Here is a 17,337-nt window from a genome sequence, read left to right as displayed (position 1 = left end):
GTCTACCATGTAGATGGCGTTTGCATTGTGAAAGATCGAATTAACCGATTAACCGGTGTCAGTGTCACGTTACTAAAACAAAATCCGGTTATACTATCTGCTGCACTTATTTTAAAATTTATAATCACAAGATTTAATGACTTTGTAATTGTTATCATAAAATTGCAGTGCTTCATTTGTTGAAAATTGAAAGATAAATGCTGAAGGTTGCACAACCCCAGCGTTGGCGTTCTCAACTGTCGTCTGCTGGGAGAACATATTCTCCCGCCGAGTAGTGGCTGCGTGTAGTGCATGTGTGTCGGTGCTGAAGGTGCTTTGAACAACTGTTTCCCGCTGGAAAATTGATTTCACATTTGAAAATCAGTGCTTTGGCCATTTGATTACATGATTCGTAAAATCTGCGAATTCTCTCTGTCACTTAACGATGTGCATCGTCCAGATTGGGCCAGCACCACGATGCCGGCAGACCTGGTGGATGTCAGTGTTTTATCGCAAGATGGTCGCCTCCGATTAGGTTCCTCCAGCTCGGTAAGTCAAAAAGCTCTCCTCCCCCTTTTTTCTCATCGTTTTATGATCGCCTTAGTCGTTTAAGCTTCTTTTAAACGAAAGGATGTCTAATCATTCCTTATCGATTTTCACGTCATGTTGTGTGTTGATGATTGCTCCCTAGAGGGGACGTCGTTAGGGCCGATTTTGTGCGCCAGTACGATGCTGCCACCTAGCGGTGATTATTGAAACTCGTTTCCGCCATTTTGGTTTGTCCTTGAAAGGACCTTTTCCCTAACTGCGAAACTGCGCACATTCTGAAAATGGGAAAAAGTTGAGAGTAAAAAAAAACAGCAACAAATGCGCACACCTTTCGACCACACAACACGCGCATTCGCATAAACATTGCGATGGTAATTCTTTATTTCTTTTTGTTTTCCTCTGGGTAACTCTTTTTTGTTGTACCCAGAACACCAGAGGTCGTTTGTGGGTTTTCATTCCCCCCCTCCCTCAACTTCTAAAAATATTTCCGGGAGTTGTTGTTCCATTATGATCACCGGGGAGTTGATATTTTTCTGAAGGTGATTATTTCAGCAACGTGACTTGTGTTATTCTCTCACGGCCAAATTCGTCGTCTTCTCCTTTCCTTCCATGACAAAAATTGATTTTGTTGTGAATTCAGCCCGCGGAAAGGAGAATTCAATGTTAAAACGGGGAAATGAATTCATCCGTTCTACATTGGGTCGTTATTTTTCGTCATTGGCACGTGGATTGTATATATTTCTTCTTCTCTTAAACAAATGACGTCCGATTTTAAATGGATGCCAACTGCCAAGCCCAGAAAAAATCGTGACAAATTCACGTTTCGGCATCACGCGGAAGAATAAAAACACACGAAAAACTTTCTCGATACGGAATTCATTTCATTGGGCTTCCCAATCAACGTGATTCCATTTCAACCTTTAATTGGTAGATGCCTGGGTAGAAAATGACGTCACGGATCTTTTTCGTTTCTTTTGTCGAATCGGTCATATCCTTCCCACAGAACCGCTTAAAAAATTGTTTCTTTCACGAGAAGAAGAATATAATTCCTCCTCGTTTTTATTTTTTTCCCAGCCGCTTGTATAGAAATTTTGGACTTTGCTTTATTGTTGTCGAATGTTTTTGTCTGAAAGTTAAGACTCGACCTCCCCTCCCCTAAAAAAAGATAACGGACGCGATAACTTACAAGTGCGTAATTCTCTCTCGTAAAAAAATGAAATAATTTAACTCAAGGCTGTGTCACCATTTAACTGAAACGTGTGACAAGTGGCGCAATCCATGCGTGAATCTGTGTTGAACGTGCCTTTTTTTAACAAAATTCATTTTTCTCTGTTGATCTCATTCACTACTCGATTGGTACGTATCGGCCATCTGGGATTTTCTTTGTTGTTTCCTGGATCTTAAAAAAACTGGGTTTAAAGGGTGGCTGATACGAATAAATCCAGGTAGCAACTAACGAAGTAAAACACCTTATAAAGACAAAATCCCCCCCTTTGTGTGTTCTCTTTTTTCTTTTTAAAAATGGGCCCTGGTGATCGAATTTACACAAGTCCAAGGGCCCTACCTGCATCGTTCCAGGGTCAGAAAGGAAAATAAAAATTCAGGTCGAGCTTTTTTTTTTAAAAATGTTTAAGTGGAAAGAAAAGTTTCTCGGTAAAAAGAAGAAGACGACAGGATGGACCATTGTGTTTTGGTTGGCCCCTAGTGATATTTTCTATAGAAAAATCTAACTTTTGAATATGAAATTTGAAGAATAGCAGAGGGGCGAAAATTGTATGGGGGGGAGAGAAAAACCAGCTGTGTGTGTATACGGTTTCCCCCATCTGTGTGTGAGGGGGGACTACACACACAATCAGCTGTTTTTCTTTTTTTTATTATTATTATTTAAAGAGCTACAGGCGGTTTTTCTCTTCTTTGTTTTCGTCCTCTACAGCTTGTCCTCTAACCACTCGGTTCTCTCCGATGCCAAATCCGGTCCCCTGCCATATCGGGACCATAGCAGCAGCACCGGCGTCCCTCTCTCGTCTAACAAGTTCCTTTGTGTGCGTGTTTTTCAGCCTGGGAGAACCTCAAATCAGCTGATTTTTTCCCTGTAGCCTGAATCGTAGACGGCGTTGTATTATTTTTGTTGTTGTTATTTGAGTCTCCTACCACCTTCCATTGAAATATTTGCGCAATAATTTCCTTGGGAGTTACGTCAAAAGAGTAAAAAGGGAACTTTCTCTCTGTCTCGAAACTCTTGAGCATTTCTTTTGGGGGAATATATAAAAGAAATTGTGTTGAGCTTTTTTCTTCTTTGTTGTCGACTTGTTGTGGAATAAATAGAGAGAACTGGAATAGTAGTAGCACCAGCACCAGAGACTCTGGCTTAATGATATTCAGCCTAAAAATCATTTGTTTTTTTTTAAAACCCCAAAAGACAAAAAAGATGGCACTCACGAGCCAAAATGAACGAGAAAACGAGTTTTTTTCTTTATATTTTTGGTGGCGTCAAGCCATTTGACGTCAATTAATCGACTTTCTTCTCTCATTTACGTGTAAACTTTCTCGATTTTCATCTGATGGTAAATGAAGAAAAAGGCCAACGCTTTCCAGCTAGTCGATTGACTTTTCCCACCTTTATTATCGCGTCTAATTTATTTTTTTTTGGCAATTTGATGGCGATATTTTTTACGCTTGTTTACAACTTTCATTTTCGTCGCCACTGTTTTTCCGGTGGTTTTCGCACGGCGCGACATTTTCCAACGTATCCGAAAAAGTAGTTGGACATCTGCTGCTTCGCCCATTTAACACAAAGAAACTCTTGGGTTGTTTTTTAGCCGTCAGGGGGCTCTCTCTCAAAATGCTTCACAGCTGTTTTTCACCCTCCGCGCTTCTTTGTGTCCTGTTAAATCCAATCCCAGGGACCCCAATCTACTTAACTTTTTTTTTTCTTTTTTAAAATTTATGTGGGGGTATCGTATCGTATGTCTGTGAAGAACAAGTTGTTTGGAAGGATATATCATACTTGTAACAACAACAACATCAAAACCGGATATACCAGTCTAGAGAAATTGATGCCACACACAAAAAAACAAATTTTTACAATCTCGACATTTTTTGTTTTGTTTTTTCAAATGATATTCGATCGACCGGAGGAGTTGGGTTCTCTTATTCATTTCGTCAAAATGTGATAAGATTACTAGCTATTCTACGGTTCCATGTCCCAAAATTGTGAAAGAAACGAAACTGGAAACCGGTAGAAAATAATATCGTCGACGCGGTGACTTTCGCCTTTTTCTGGTATCGAGCGAATTCGAATGGGAATGAACAAAGAAAATATCAACGACAAAATTGTTGTTTGTTTTTCTTTCTTTCCTGCTGGATGCGGTTGGCGGTCAATGATTATTCATTCACCAACACACACGTACGGACGTTTGTGCGGTGTGTGGAAACGCGTCATCGGAACTGACGTCAATCCCGCACGGCGTCGTCTCGTTACGACGGAGGTGCGCGCGCATCGTTTCATCAATCAATTTGCACACCGCTCCTCTCTCTCTCTCGCAAAAATCCTGAAAGAAAAAGCCCAAAAATCTTGGAATGAATCTAATGGCCCCACCAATTTTGGTCCGAAATGCGTTTGTCGTCGTCGTCGATTATACGTAGAAAAGATTCTCAGCTGGTCCCGAGGACAAATGAAGGTGACTGTTTTATATTTATTTTCTCTCGGCTTTAGCTAGTTTTTCTATTTTATTTTTTTAAAAAATACGTAGTAGTAGGAGGCGCCCCCAAAATAAAGTACGAAACGAAAGAGAAGAAGAAGTGACAAGGATGATGATGATAATGATAATCATTCACCATCCGCCCCAACGACGCACTGCCAAATCCGGTCCCTCTAGCTAGCCCCCTCCGTTTGCTTTTTCTTTTTGGTGCGAGAGTTGCTACGAGCTCGGCCATTGGTCGGATCCGAGGTCTGATGGGCGGAGCTACCGTGACGTCACAGGCGTGGGTTGGCGAGACAAAGAACTCGACTGCGCAGGTCCCTCCTTCCCTGGGCTCGGGCTCGTCGGCCCAGGGTATATACCCCCGAGTGTAGGAGCGGAAAGCGTCTCAGTTGCCGACGAACTTCCATCTCGCCGTCGTCGTTACTAAAATAACGAACTAACGCCAAAAACAAAACAGTTTTTTGTTTGCCTTCTGCTGTTCTAGTACAACAACGCACACACAAAACAAAGGGATTTCTCTCTTCTTCATCCTAGTTTTTACTGGTTCCTCACACAACAACACAAAACCGTGGATTTAAAAACCTGTTTTGGTTTCGTTCTCAATTCAAGTAGTCAACTTGTTTCCTGCAATTTTCCTCGTTTGCGAAAAAAACGGTAATTTTTATTTTTGGTTCCTTTCTGTGTTGGTACCGCCATTTTGGATTTTGAACCGAAATGGGCCAACTGAAAAACGGTTTTATTTTTGTTACTTTAAATCAATTATTGACATGATTTTTGATTCGATACCTTTTTTTTGTCCTTTCTTGGTCGTGCCATTGTGTGTGAACTGCGCAGTTGAGAGAACTAAAAAGCTTCACACCAGCTTTCTCTCACGGCCGCCATCTTGTCGAGCAGCCGCCATCTTGATCACGTCCTCAGACCCCATTGTTGAGTATTCTCTCTCTCTCTCATTCTCTGACGCCACAGCACACACACATCTTTTCTTTGATTGTTTGGATGCTCATCATCTCGGCCAAGACGAAGAAGACGATCACCACCACCATTCCGCCCTCGCGAATTTAAAACAATTTCAGAAAAGAAGAATCAAAGAAAATGCGCGTCGAAGTGACTTCAGCAGCCAATTTTCTCGTCAGACTTCTTCGTCTGAACAAGGAATCGGCCATCGTTTCCGACCAACAGCTGGAAGTCTTCCGGGCTGCCTTGATCGAGACGTTGAGGATACGCTACCAGGAGCACTGGTTTCCCGAGAAGCCTTGCAGAGGCAGCGGCTACCGCTGCATCCGCATCAACGGCAAAATGGATCCGGTCCTGGCCCAAGCTGGCGTCCTCGTCGGATTGCCTGGCCAATTTCTGCACAGAATCTTCCCATCGGAATTGACGATGTGGATCGATCCGCGTGAAGTGTCGTACCGCATCGGAGAGAACGGGTCCATCTGCGTCCTCTACGACGAGCGGGAAGTGGAGGAATCGATGAGGCAGGAGCGGAATAACGTCATGGGATCCAACAAAGCAGGAGGAGGCCATTCATCGGCTTCGTCGACTCCCAACTCGTCCAATTCGCCGTCACCATCGCTGGGTGGATCCGAGTCGTCGTCTCCTTCTTCCATGGATTCCAGTAGTGGTGGTGGAGATCCATCGGCCGGCTGCCGAGAATCTGTCCGTTCCGAAATGGAGTTTATGATGGATGCCCGCAATATCCTGGCCTTCGAGCATCTCGCTTCCTACGTTTCTAGTTAGACGGTTTGCGCCATCACCCCGCCGACCCATCATCCATCCACACCGAACGACAACGGACTTTTCTTTTCAATTTGGGATTTTTTCCGATCCCATCCATCCAACACACACACACACATCAAACCCAGCTGAAAACAACACTTTGGACCTTGCTGTTCTTATCAAATATTTTTTTTTGTTTCAACATTGCACGAGATTCAATATTGACGGGGGCTTTTTTTACAGAAACAAAATGGGGGGAATAAAGAAAAAATGGGGGGAGTCAAGAATGGAACAGCCACCCAATTTTTGCATGACGGAATTTATTTTTATTTTATTATTTTTGGTGACTTCACACATCGATTTAACGTTTCCTTCATCATCACACATGGGGAAAAAAGATTTTTTTTTTTCAAATTTAAAAAATTTCAAACGGGAGGGGAAATGTGTCCCCCACCACCTGCTGCTTGTGCCGCTCTGAAGAAGATGGAGGAGCGGTGTGTTGTGTTAAACCCGTACTGTGATCTCAACAAAGCCATTGCCAACCGTGCATCCCACCACCACCCCATTTGGAAGAGATGAGCTAAAAAGACAAAGAATCAAGACACAATGAAGAAGAAGAAACAAGTTCCCATTTAAACTAAAAACAATTGAATCCTCCTCACACAAGAAAAACGTCGATGATATATGACATACTCGATTTATATCTCTCTTTTTATGTGTCTCTCCCCCGTGTTCGGAAACAAACAAACCCTCCCCATCTTTATATATATAAATACGTGTGTATAATCTTATATATCATAATTGTCGAAATACCCCCACCACCCGCCCCTACAAAACATTTTTGTCGCTCGGTTAACGAATCAAGTTATTTTTGCTTTTTTTAAAAATTTCAAGGAGAAATGGTAGTCGATTTTTTCAAAAGATTAAAAAACAAAACACACAAAAGTCTCTTCAATTCAATCCCTTAATTATCTCAGCTGAATTATCGTATTTGTGATTTCCCCCTAAAACTATCTTCTAATTGGTGTTGAACGCAAGACGGACGGATGGCAGCTTTACAATCACCACTCAATTTCGAGGTTCCCCACCCTTACCCCTCCCCTTTCAAATGATGTACACAAAATAAAGATTTCAATCCATTGATTTTTAATTTTTCGAATTTCGGGGACCAAAAATGGAAAAAAAAAAGTTGAATTGAAACAAGCACACGGTGAAGAAAAACAAACAAATGCAACCCCCCCACAATTTTTCATTCCAACCTGACCTGTTGATGGCCATCCGCCCATGAGCGATATGAAAAATTCCGGCCTTAACAATTATTCTAAAAAACTGAAGAGAAAAAGTACAAATTTCAAATATGACGAAAGATTTTTTTTTTGTAAAACGAAAACAAAACAAACAAAAAAATGGATCAGCATATTTTTTTGCTTGAAGTGTTTTTTAAATTAATTATTATTTTTCATTTTGATTGGCCGGGGTTTTTAAATATTTGTTAAATGGAAGCGCGATGTGTTTTTTTTCATGGGTCCGGCTTCGGGATATTTATCTCAGGATTTCTCTGGATTGAATGACCACCTCCCCCCTCTCTTCTCATTCGATCATCCCCTTCTCATCCCTTGAAATTGATTGTGTGTGTGATCCCGTTGATATTTCATTTAGTGTGCAATATCTTCTTCCTTTTTTTTAAAAAAAAGAAACAAATCGTCCAATCATCTATACTTCCTCCTACCAAATTTTGGCGACATTGTAAAGCTGCTCTATTGTGAAGCCCCAACTGTGTACTTATAAAAGGAGAGGATCGTACAAATCCCGTTTCCCCTCCCCCCTCCCGAAAAATACGGATGCGATAATTGAGCTCAGATTTATTCGAAATATTTTACATTTGTCGTAGTCCCGCCCACCCTCTCTCAACAAAAAATCCGGTCAAATCATTTTTTGAAGCGTGAAAATATCTGCTGGCTGATGTATTCTCCTCCACCTACTACCCCTTAATATTTTTTTTTTTTAAATTTTTATTTGAGCGTGAGTGTGTTGTATAGATAATTATGGCGGGGGTCTGTTTGTTTTCCTGGGGATAGAAACAAGAGAAAGAAATATTTTTATTTGTAGCGGCGTGAGTGTGCGAAAGAAAAAAAAAACATCCAGAATAGGAGATGATGACGGGACAAGTAAATTTTTTAAATAGAAAATGGGTCTCGCTACGGGTCTTGAGAGGAAAAGAAATTCTTTGTTTTTCTTCCACATCTCTTTTCGAGTGTAAAATGGTTTTTTTTTGTTCTTCGTGTAAAATTAACTATGGGTGCGTGATGATTGCGAGCTACTTTGCATTTGATTGGTTGACAGACGAGAAAAAACTAAAATATCCAACGCCATTCATTTTTTTGCCTTGCCGTTTCCTGTACAAAAAGCGACAATTCTCCCAATTTCAATGGCTTTGTGGACATTTTAATTTTTTTAAATTAAAACAGAAAAACACATTTTTGATTTAAAAAAAAAAGTACGCCAAAACCCAGTCAATTTGAGACAAATAGAGAAGAAAACAACTTTTTTTGTCTGTAGAATTTTTAAAAAACAACAACAACCACACGGGGAAAGAAACAACAACAAATTGTTTTGAAGTGCCCTCCATTCTCTCCAGTGCGCCATTTCTCCTCCCCTATCGTGATTTTTTTATTTTTTTTTCAATTCAAATTTGTGTTGTGGAAAAAATTGAGTTCGGCCTGTGATGTTGTAAAATTCTCTCCCGCGAACGCTCCTCCCATCCCCATCCCCCCTCTACGAAAAAGCTAAAAAAAAGACAAGAAAAACTATCTCGTATGTGATTTGAGACAAAAATCGGTATTTGACTCTCCTCGTCTCTCGGCACTTGATTTTGTTTGATCGACAAGTCTCTTTTTTTCTCTTTTAATTTTTTCTTCTATTTTAAAAATTTTTTCTCCCTTTTTTTCTTTCAATTTTCACGTTTTTGATAATAATTATGATGTAGTGTTTCCCCCCCCCCCCTTCTATTTTTAGAACCCCTCGCCGTTTGGTTTGCGTGCAATTTTGAAGAGAAGTGAAAGAAGAAGAATTTTTTAAAAAAATGTGATTCGATTCGTGTCATTTTTGCAAAAAAACAAAACAAAAAAGATGGAAATTTTTCCAATTTTTTTTTCTTTCGAAATTGTCGACACACGGAAATTCTCACGGTGTGTGGTGCATGCTTTTTTTCGTTCAAATATATCGTACCCTCTTTTTTAATTACTATATTTGGCAAAGAAATCCCCCCTCCCCCTATTTCTCTTTACTTTCTTCAAGTCTTTTTTTTTTTCAATTAAAAATTAAATGTCCATGTAAACTACTTGGAAACGAAGAAGAAGATGATGACAAAATGGGAATATAAAAAGGGCGACCGAAAAACATTCTCCCGGCTCGACGATATAACGAAAATGTTGATTGATTCTATTTTGTCTCCCCCTTCTCTCTGCAACAACAAATATGTGCGCTCTTACGTGTGTATGTGTGTGTACAGAGGTATTTTTGTTCACCGTCAAAAAAAAGGAAAAAACAAAAAAATGTACACCCTTTTATTATAATGGAAGCAAAAAAAAAGAGACTTGTTTTTTGTATAGTAATAATAAAAAAAAACTTCATCGCATCGCAAACATTTTGTGACTTTATTTTATTTTATTTTATTTTATTTACCGTTTCTATTATTAGTTGGATGGCGAATTTTGAGGGAATCGAAAAAGAACCTTGTTCCCGAAATTCGTTCAATCGTCATTTTTTCGGCCGTGCTTGGGTGCATGCCCAGATTGTTGTTCAAGTCAGGCCCTGACCCGCTTCATCATGGAATCTATTTTCTCTCTCTCTCTCCAAAGCTAGAGAGAGAGATTTTTTCACTGTTGGTGTTATTTTTTCGTGTTTTGGCTGTTGCTGGGGGGACACGCACTTTCGAATTCGTGAGTTCGGCGTCCGATCGTTCACCAAAGAGAAAAAGAGAAATAAAAAAGGTTCTCTCTCTCCCTCCTGCGATGAACTCTAACGGCCCCGTTCTTATTTCTTTTCTTTCATTTTACCGGATTTTATTTGATTTTTCAATGGGTCGTTATTGCCCGGCCTCTGATCATCGCAGCGTGTAATAATGGCTATCCTAATAATGAAACGGGTTCGGCTATCCCATTTTAAAACACAAGTAAACGGGCCAATGTCCAATTGGATATTGGAACAGTAGGGGTTCACCTTTAAAAAAAAGGTGATGATGCGAAATTATTTAGTTTCAAACAAAATGAGAAGAGAGATAATGTATTTCTCAAGTTTCGCCAGTCCTCGACCGGGAGGTGAAAGATGATCGTTGAGCTTAAAAAGAGAAAAGAGAACCAGCACCACCTTTAGTATATAGTAGTGTGTGTAGAAGGCCGGGAGTGCAATGGACGTTAAGTAGGTGAAGAACCCGAGTGAAAGAGACTCCCAAACTTCTTTTTGTGTGTGTGTGCAATGTGTATTTTTATTTTTATAGATGCAAGCCCCAACCAACAGACAACGCCCCGCCGCTGCTGCCTGTTGTGTAAAGCGACACTCGGCTGTGTAATAAAGTCAGAACCCGCATATTATTGGATTGGTTTAGATACTGCCATACATTTCTACATTTCTAGTTCTTTTGTAATCAGAGGGGGGGGGGGGCAAAATGTGGAAGTAAGTGGCCCATTTCACATTTTGTTAGCTCTCATTTTTTTTCGGTTTTTTTTAATGATTTCTCGTTGAACGTGAACGAGTTGTCGGTGACATCATTTTCCTGTGAAAAACAAAAAAATCTGATCCGTTTGGGTGACTCATTTTTTTTCTTTGCTGACGGAATCACACACACTCAACGACAAAAGGACAAAGTGAATGTCGATGATAAAAAAATGACGTGAAAGGGTTTTTTTTTGTTTTGGTTTTTTGACGTTTTCCGGTGAAAGTCCTCCCGGCAAATTTCGTTCTCTCTGCGTTGAATAAATTTTATTCGCTCTCTCTTCAAGTTCTTTTGTTTTTTGTTTATGTTGTTGCTTTTGTTTATATTTTGTTAATTTTAAAGACAAAAAAAAGTTCAATTGAAAATGTTGTTATTGTGTACATCTACTCTGACATTTAATAGCAGCAGCAGCAGCAGCCGAGTGTGACTGAGCAGCCAACGGTCGTCGTCGGGACGACTAGCGACGCCGGTAACCAAACGACCCGTTCGTGCCACTGTCCTCAATGGACATTGAAACGTCCCCGCCATTGGGTCTACCGAGGAGAGGGCAACGCTTCCAGTAAATATTTTTCTTTTCTTTTCTTTCTTTCGAGCAATTTATTAAAATCAATAAGAAACAATGAAACAGCAGAATTTTTCTGTTTGAGCAAGACATTTGTCATTGTGTATAATCCCTCCCAGCTATTGTCTAGTTGGTTGAGTGGGGGGGGGGGGGGGAATGGTGTCGGTCCTTGATCCTCTTTTATTTTTTCTCGAGCCCAAACAAATAGTTGTTGTGCTTCTCTGGAAAATAAGAAAAGATTGATAATAATAATCGGCTTATCATTTTCTATTGTTTTCAATTTTTTTTCACCCACACACCAAAAAATCTCCAGTCGTCTTGGCCCTGCCTCAGGTACACGCAAACTCATTAAAAACAAATACTGCTGAGTAGTACACACCGTTCATTCATCTCTATTGTTGTTGTTGTTGTTGTTGTAGGAAAAAAAGATTGTCAAGTTGGCTAAAATTGATTACAAGCTACGCCGGATGGATTCCGACAATCAGTTTGTAGCCCAGGAGGTCAACGGAGGCATCCGAACAATCGACGAAACGGTTAGATCTACTCAAAATCCCCTGTAATCTTCATTTTTTGATCCGTGATTTTATTTTTTCCCCTAAAATTTTTAGTTGGAGCGACTCTTTTTCAGTCAAAAAATACTCGGGTCGTTGCTGGGCGACGGACTGGTCCGTCCCTGCCAAGTTTGCCATGTAGATTTAGAAGAAATTGAAGAGGTGGATCATCTCATTGACGTCTTCCGTCCAGGTATAAAACCAACGAAATTGTTTCCCTAGCTCCAATTTCATCTCATCCGATCATTTTTCCCGAAGCTCACCGAAAGCACAAACGGTTAGCTCCCGTCTGCCACGTGATTGTTTGCCCGGATTGCACACTTTTGCCTCCTGCCATGTCGACAGCCACCGAGCAACAGCAGTTGCTGTCGCTTCCAGTCACCTGCAACAACAACCAGGCTGCAACAGCAACAACAGTTGAGCGTCAGTCTGCAGAGCCGCCAGTGTTTTGCGTCGAACTCAAACCGAAACAAGGTTTCCTCAGCCAGGGTCATCAACATTGCCCTTTTTGCCTCAACCAATTCCTCAAGGTATATATAAGTAACACCGGGGCTTGGAATAAAGAAAGAAACAACATTGGCGTTGTTGTTGTTGTTGTTGTAGGTACCGTTTTCTCTCCCAACGCACACCAAATACGGTACTTTTTCTCTCTCTCTCTTTTTTGGGTTATGACTCTTTGGTCGTCTTGTGTGTGTCGTGCTCGACGCCATCAACACGGGAAATGATAATAAAATAGTTGTACGCCGATTGTTGTACTTTTTTTGGGGTTTTCTTTTGTCGGTTATTCCGTTGTTTTCTTCTCCTCCAATTTGATTAATTTCAACTTTTATTCTCGTAGAGGAAACACGGAAAGATCCAGTTGCTCAGCCAGTACTGTCCTCTCGATCTATTTTCAGGGTAAGAAATAATCATCGTCAGAAATGATGTTGTTGTTGTTAATTATTGGGTGGCCCCCTTTTTCCCCCCGCCATTATTTATGCGACGAAATAATATCAGAATTGAAAAAAAATGTTCCTATTTAGATCTCGGTTGAGAATGCTGAAAGCCATTGTGGCGCTGACGCGAACGCCGCAAAACAACCTGCGAATCTTCCAGGTACAGCATAAAGCTTCCACACTATATCAAGCTAAAAGAAATTGGTGCCAGTGCCAGCCAGCCAGCCCCGTTCTCCTTTTTGAATATGCCCGGTTAAAATATTGTAATTTTATTCCGTTGATTATCACAGGATGGGAATCTGGTGTTTGCCGAGGAATGCCAAAACAACTTGCTGCCCGTTTTGCAGCAGTGGTTCCAGCTTGACGACACCAGCGATCGCACACTGTCAGTTTGGCTCCGACTTTATTTTTTGATAAAAAAGATTCGAGGCTAAATTAAAGATGTCATTTTTTTTTTATCTTATTAAAAAGGCCTTTGAAACATTTCTGCACTTTGGTGATGGAAGCGCTGACGATGGAAATCTGCGACGGCCCCACCGATCAATCTGTCCAGGGCGTCCATTGTCCAGCATTGGAGGAATCGGAATTGGAAGATTGGAACGCGCTGATGAGAGAACAAAGGGGCGACCATTCACTGCCTTGTCTGCCGCCCGTTGTTGTTACCACGCCCGAGTGCAATGATTCGTGGCTGCTGGGCAGCTGCAACACTCGGCTTCCGTCACGGTCCGTCCTCTGCCGATTGCTGCGAGTTCAATCGCTGGGCGACGTGGACTTTGAGCGGCTCTACGACGCCTACGACGCCCTGGTCGGTCGCTTCCGTGACGGCTCCGTCCCGTACGAAACGATGCGCTGGACGCATCCGCACACGGGCACGGCCGACTGGCTCCTTAGCCAAGAGAAAACCAGCGACCAGACGATGGATGACGTCCGTCTAGTTCAACGCTACCGCATCTCGTCGACGACTCGCGATTGCTCCATCATGATCGCCTTCCAGCGTCGACTGGATCCATCAGCCAAGTATGTTGTTGTCCATTTTTTGATTTGTCTGCGACCTCCTTCTCCTCTTAATTTATTTATTAAAAAATCCAAATGAGTTTTTCTTCATTTCGTCCACAAAATTGATTCGATTCACGCAGGAGAGCCACGAGTGGAGCAGCAGCAGTTGAGGAGTTGCCGGTTGTGCGTGACCTTTCAGGTCATGTGTACAAGTGTCACGCGTCGGTCGTCGACTTGGACCCGAAGCCAGTGACTTGCGTGGAAAAGCACCGCCGGCGAAACCTCGCCATGAACGAAGCTTTTTGGCTCAGCAACAGCGACGGCTCCTCCCACTCGTCTTCCGTGAATCGATTACCACCGCCGCCACCGCCGCCAAAAGTTTGAAAATTGTTCCTTTTATATACGAATTCATTATTCATCAGATTTATTCAAGTCGAAAACTAGTCAACGAATCGACCGTTTTCATTTTTCTCTTTTTTGTGTTTTGCTGCGGCACCTTGGAGTTTGATCGTGGCGCTATCGTCAGGGGCCTTTAAACCCTTTCGTTTAATATGCAATACGAGGAGATTGGCTTCTCTATTTTCACGTCCTCTTTTTTGGCTTTCACGTCCGCCATTGATCAATTTCAACATTGAATTACCTATCCGTTTTGCGTCTGCTTCTCTTCTACCCGAGTTATCCACCGTTTCATCCACATTTTTATTTATTTTTCCTTTAGTTCTCCTGTTCCATTTCAGGGTTTTCAACACTTTTCTGTTTCTCTCTCTCCCCTTTTGAATTTGTTGGTGGTGAATGTCTGCGGTTCATTGTCCCTATTTCTTTTTTGTTGTGCCCAACATTTAATAGGGAAAAAAATATTACAAAAAAGAAACCGTAAAAACGGAATCGCTACCTTTTTTCTCTTCATTGCCCTAAAGGAACCACACTCACTGTAGAAATTTCCTTTTCTATTAACTGGACGACGAGTATTATTATTATTATTACCAACAGATGGCCGCTAACGAAAAAGGCTGCCGGGGCCAAACGGTTCTTTTTTGTTTTTGTAATACGATTTCTAATACATATACAAATTCAATGAATGTAATATTCCTCCTTTTTCTTCTCAAGAGTTTATGCGTCATCAGTCAGGGACAACCGGAGGTAAGTTTATCTTTGGAACTGGTCCGCATCTCCTCCACCGACACACAATACGTGGGTTGGATTGGATTTCTATTATTATCAAAATGCCAACTGATTTTTTCGTGACTGAAATCCATTTTTGCAGATGCAGCAGCAAGGACGGATGTCGCATAGAAGTTTTAGCAAGCGGATGGAGATGGGAATTCGGAAGCAAAGACGAGGACGGATGAAATGAGGATTTCCATCGATTGGATCGAGTCTTTGGTGCAGTCTGCCAGTTCTATCCAACGGTTGTTGGCGGATGCCCTGGCGAAATGATCTGCCCAGCGAGTCACGATCCGTTTCATCCGCCGTACGGTTGGCGGATCGTTGACAATCACTTGGCCTCCAAAGCTCACGGCTATGGGAAAGAGCAAGGAAAGTTGGACGGCCGCTATGAATAGGTGCATGTAACTGTCCATCCGGGCATGAGTGGATCGCTGTCGGGAGTGTAATGACGACAAAGTACCGGGCCCATTTCTTTGGTTGTAATGAGACGTCAGCCGTTGGCAACCTAATACGATCTGGCTCATCATTTTACGTAGCCAGGTGGGCGATAACTGGCCCGCATGGATGACGACAATGTCGTCCATTCGCCGGTCGTTTTCTTCTTCTTTTAACTGATTTATTAACAGCTGATTAACCGCAGGCGACCAGTTACGCAGCCAGTTGCTTACCAGCGGGCGCCATTCCGCCGGCCAAGCGGACAAATCAACGTCGACGGATGGGCATGGAGCGAGCAGACAGCCGAGCCAGCGCCCAATGGCTTCGATTGTTTCGACGAGTTCTCGATGAAATAGAGCGGCCGGACTGAAGTGCGATGAATAATGAGGAATGACTACAGAGGAAGGACGACCGGGCAGCCACAAAATGGCGGTCGATAGAGCCAGCAAGTGAGTGGATAGCTGGGCGTCAATGTCCCACAAGCGACACTCACCGTGACTAAACCGATCGCGAACTCGCGGTCCTTCCAGTTGGACGAATACATCCAGCAAAGCGGAATAGAGTCCATTGCCCAGAAATTCGGCTATTCGAGGCTTCACGTCGTTTGATTCACCACCGCATTCCAGGATGACGTCCAGAGTCGTGTAGTGAACGACTGATTCAGCAGTCAGGGCTCGAGCTGGGCACCCGTTGACGGCGCAGTAAATCAATCGGAGCGTGTGCTCTATTTCGGGCATCATCAGCGCACAACAACGACCATAACGGCCCTTCTGATGGTGCCTAATGGCACGGAGCCAAATGGCCTTGCGGCTGCCGGGCAGGGCTGGCGTTTCTGAAACGGCTTCCACCAACATCTCTTCGTTGTCGGCCATAAATTGCGACCATTTTGGCCACTTGTGCTGATGTCGCTCGAAAGTAGCCCAACGTCTAGGGATGATTTCATCGACGGTTTCTATCGATCGGCAGTCATCCAAATGTCGACCTATGGCGGCGCAGACGAACAGCAAGACGGAAGCGTAGCCGTGGGTGTCCCAGTCGAGGAAACCGACGAAGCCGTGCCATATCAGGTTTCTCAAATTAAGCGACAGAGGACTGCCAAGCAACAGCTGTAAAAGGATTACCTACATTTTACATGTACACAGACGAAAAAAAAAGAGCCAATGGCACAAGAGTGTTTTGTTATTTTAGATACTGCTGTTGACCTTGAGCGACTCTTTATATTTATTTATTTTTGATTGCATTACTTACTTGGGATGTGCCCAGTAACAAGAGCAATTCTGGCGAGGCCAGCAGATCTCGAAGCAAAGATGGGACCTTCTTCTTTCGATCCCCGTGTAAGAATAGCTGGATTCATAGAAAACAAGAATTAGTTTTGAAATTCAAACTAGAAACACAAAGAGATTTGGTAATATAAATAAGAAAGAAGACTATCTACATTGCCAAGAGCCCTCTCAAGTGCAGCAGTTGTGAGCAGGAGGCATTCGTGGGAGTTGAGAGCCACTTCCTCTTTCCTGGTCAGCAAATCAAAACATAGATCGACTGTCTGGGGCTGGTGCATCCATGCACACAGCTTGATAAGGCCTTGCAACTCTTCTTCAGAAATGACCTTCATTTTCATTTTTACATTGGCAAAAAAAGGTTCAGTATCCTTAATGTGTTGAATGTACCATTCTGCACTACGTTGAGTTGGATGATGTAAGTAACCATCTGGAGAAATAAAAGACATGGTCCTGCTTCAGTTATCTTGAATACATATCATTAAGCAGCAGTTCAGATACCATCACTTAGTAAGGAGGAAGAGAGTCTAGAAATATCCAGCAAATCATCTGTAGCAATTTCTAGACTGATGCTAGTTGTTGTTGCAATGCCTTTTTTTAGAACAAGGTCTTGAACATTCTTGGATAAATACGTGGTCGTATTCTCGGCGATTTCACACCACTTGCTAACGACCTCGTCCATTTTTTCACATCACAAACTGGGTACTATATTATTAAATCAATTTAAAAAAAAATATCAAAAAGAATATTTT

At 42.2% G+C, this 17,337-nt stretch overlaps 3 protein-coding genes across 5 annotated transcripts; 2 read left to right on the top strand and 1 right to left on the bottom strand.

Annotated features, from left to right (window-relative positions):
• The first annotated feature begins 250 nt into the window (after positions 1 to 250).
• On the top strand, positions 251 to 14,586 carry LOC124208604 (inositol-pentakisphosphate 2-kinase-like). Of its 3 annotated transcripts, none has more exons than XM_046606439.1 (11): positions 251 to 528; positions 11,065 to 11,221; positions 11,538 to 11,557; positions 11,644 to 11,757; positions 11,833 to 11,968; positions 12,034 to 12,305; positions 12,614 to 12,672; positions 12,798 to 12,870; positions 13,001 to 13,095; positions 13,182 to 13,727; positions 13,847 to 14,586. In XM_046606439.1, exons 1-11 carry the CDS (start codon positions 385 to 387, stop codon positions 14,088 to 14,090), a joined length of 1,860 nt encoding a protein of 619 aa, XP_046462395.1. In that variant the 5' UTR covers positions 251 to 384; the 3' UTR covers positions 14,091 to 14,586. The 3 variants fall into 3 exon arrangements, with proteins under 3 accessions (XP_046462395.1, XP_046462393.1, XP_046462392.1); XM_046606437.1 differs by having other exon boundaries at positions 254 to 528; positions 11,071 to 11,221; XM_046606436.1 differs by having other exon boundaries at positions 254 to 528; positions 11,068 to 11,221.
• Positions 4,538 to 7,815, top strand: LOC124208611 (protein BTG2-like). Its single transcript, XM_046606451.1, has 2 exons — positions 4,538 to 4,886; positions 5,067 to 7,815. The coding sequence occupies exon 2, from the start codon at positions 5,325 to 5,327 to the stop codon at positions 5,967 to 5,969; it is 645 nt and encodes a 214-aa protein (XP_046462407.1). The 5' UTR covers positions 4,538 to 4,886; positions 5,067 to 5,324; the 3' UTR covers positions 5,970 to 7,815.
• LOC124208602 lies at positions 14,021 to 17,292 on the bottom strand. Its single transcript, XM_046606433.1, has 4 exons — positions 17,087 to 17,292; positions 16,744 to 17,015; positions 16,557 to 16,652; positions 14,021 to 16,429 (listed from the first exon to the last, which is right to left on the bottom strand). Exons 1-4 carry the CDS (start codon positions 17,265 to 17,267, stop codon positions 15,005 to 15,007), a joined length of 1,974 nt encoding a protein of 657 aa, XP_046462389.1. The 5' UTR covers positions 17,268 to 17,292; the 3' UTR covers positions 14,021 to 15,004.
• Positions 17,293 to 17,337: the final 45 nt, after the last annotated feature.

The sequence above is a fragment of the Daphnia pulex genome, chromosome 12, assembly GCF_021134715.1.
Source record: "Daphnia pulex isolate KAP4 chromosome 12, ASM2113471v1".
Taxonomy (NCBI): Eukaryota; Metazoa; Arthropoda; class Branchiopoda; order Diplostraca; family Daphniidae; genus Daphnia; species Daphnia pulex.
Note: the sequence above shows the minus strand (reverse complement) of the source record. Positions and strands in the feature narration are given on the sequence as shown.

Bases quoted from the DNA above. Each gene is read 5' to 3' on its own strand.
- LOC124208604 (XM_046606439.1), top strand. From the start codon at position 385: ATGATTCGTAAAATCTGCGAATTCTCTCTGTCACTTAACGATGTGCAT. The intron at 11,222-11,537 runs GTAAATATTTTT...AAAAATCTCCAG, and splicing joins AGGAGAGGGCAACGCTTCCA to TCGTCTTGGCCCTGCCTCAG. The intron at 13,728-13,846 runs GTATGTTGTTGT...CGATTCACGCAG, and splicing joins CGACTGGATCCATCAGCCAA to GAGAGCCACGAGTGGAGCAG.
- LOC124208611 (XM_046606451.1), top strand. From the start codon at position 5,325: ATGCGCGTCGAAGTGACTTCAGCAGCCAATTTTCTCGTCAGACTTCTT.
- LOC124208602 (XM_046606433.1), bottom strand. From the start codon at position 17,267: ATGGACGAGGTCGTTAGCAAGTGGTGTGAAATCGCCGAGAATACGACC. The intron at 17,016-17,086 runs GTATCTGAACTG...TTATTTCTCCAG, and splicing joins TTCCTCCTTACTAAGTGATG to ATGGTTACTTACATCATCCA. The intron at 16,653-16,743 runs GTAGATAGTCTT...CTATGAATCCAG, and splicing joins TTGAGAGGGCTCTTGGCAAT to CTATTCTTACACGGGGATCG.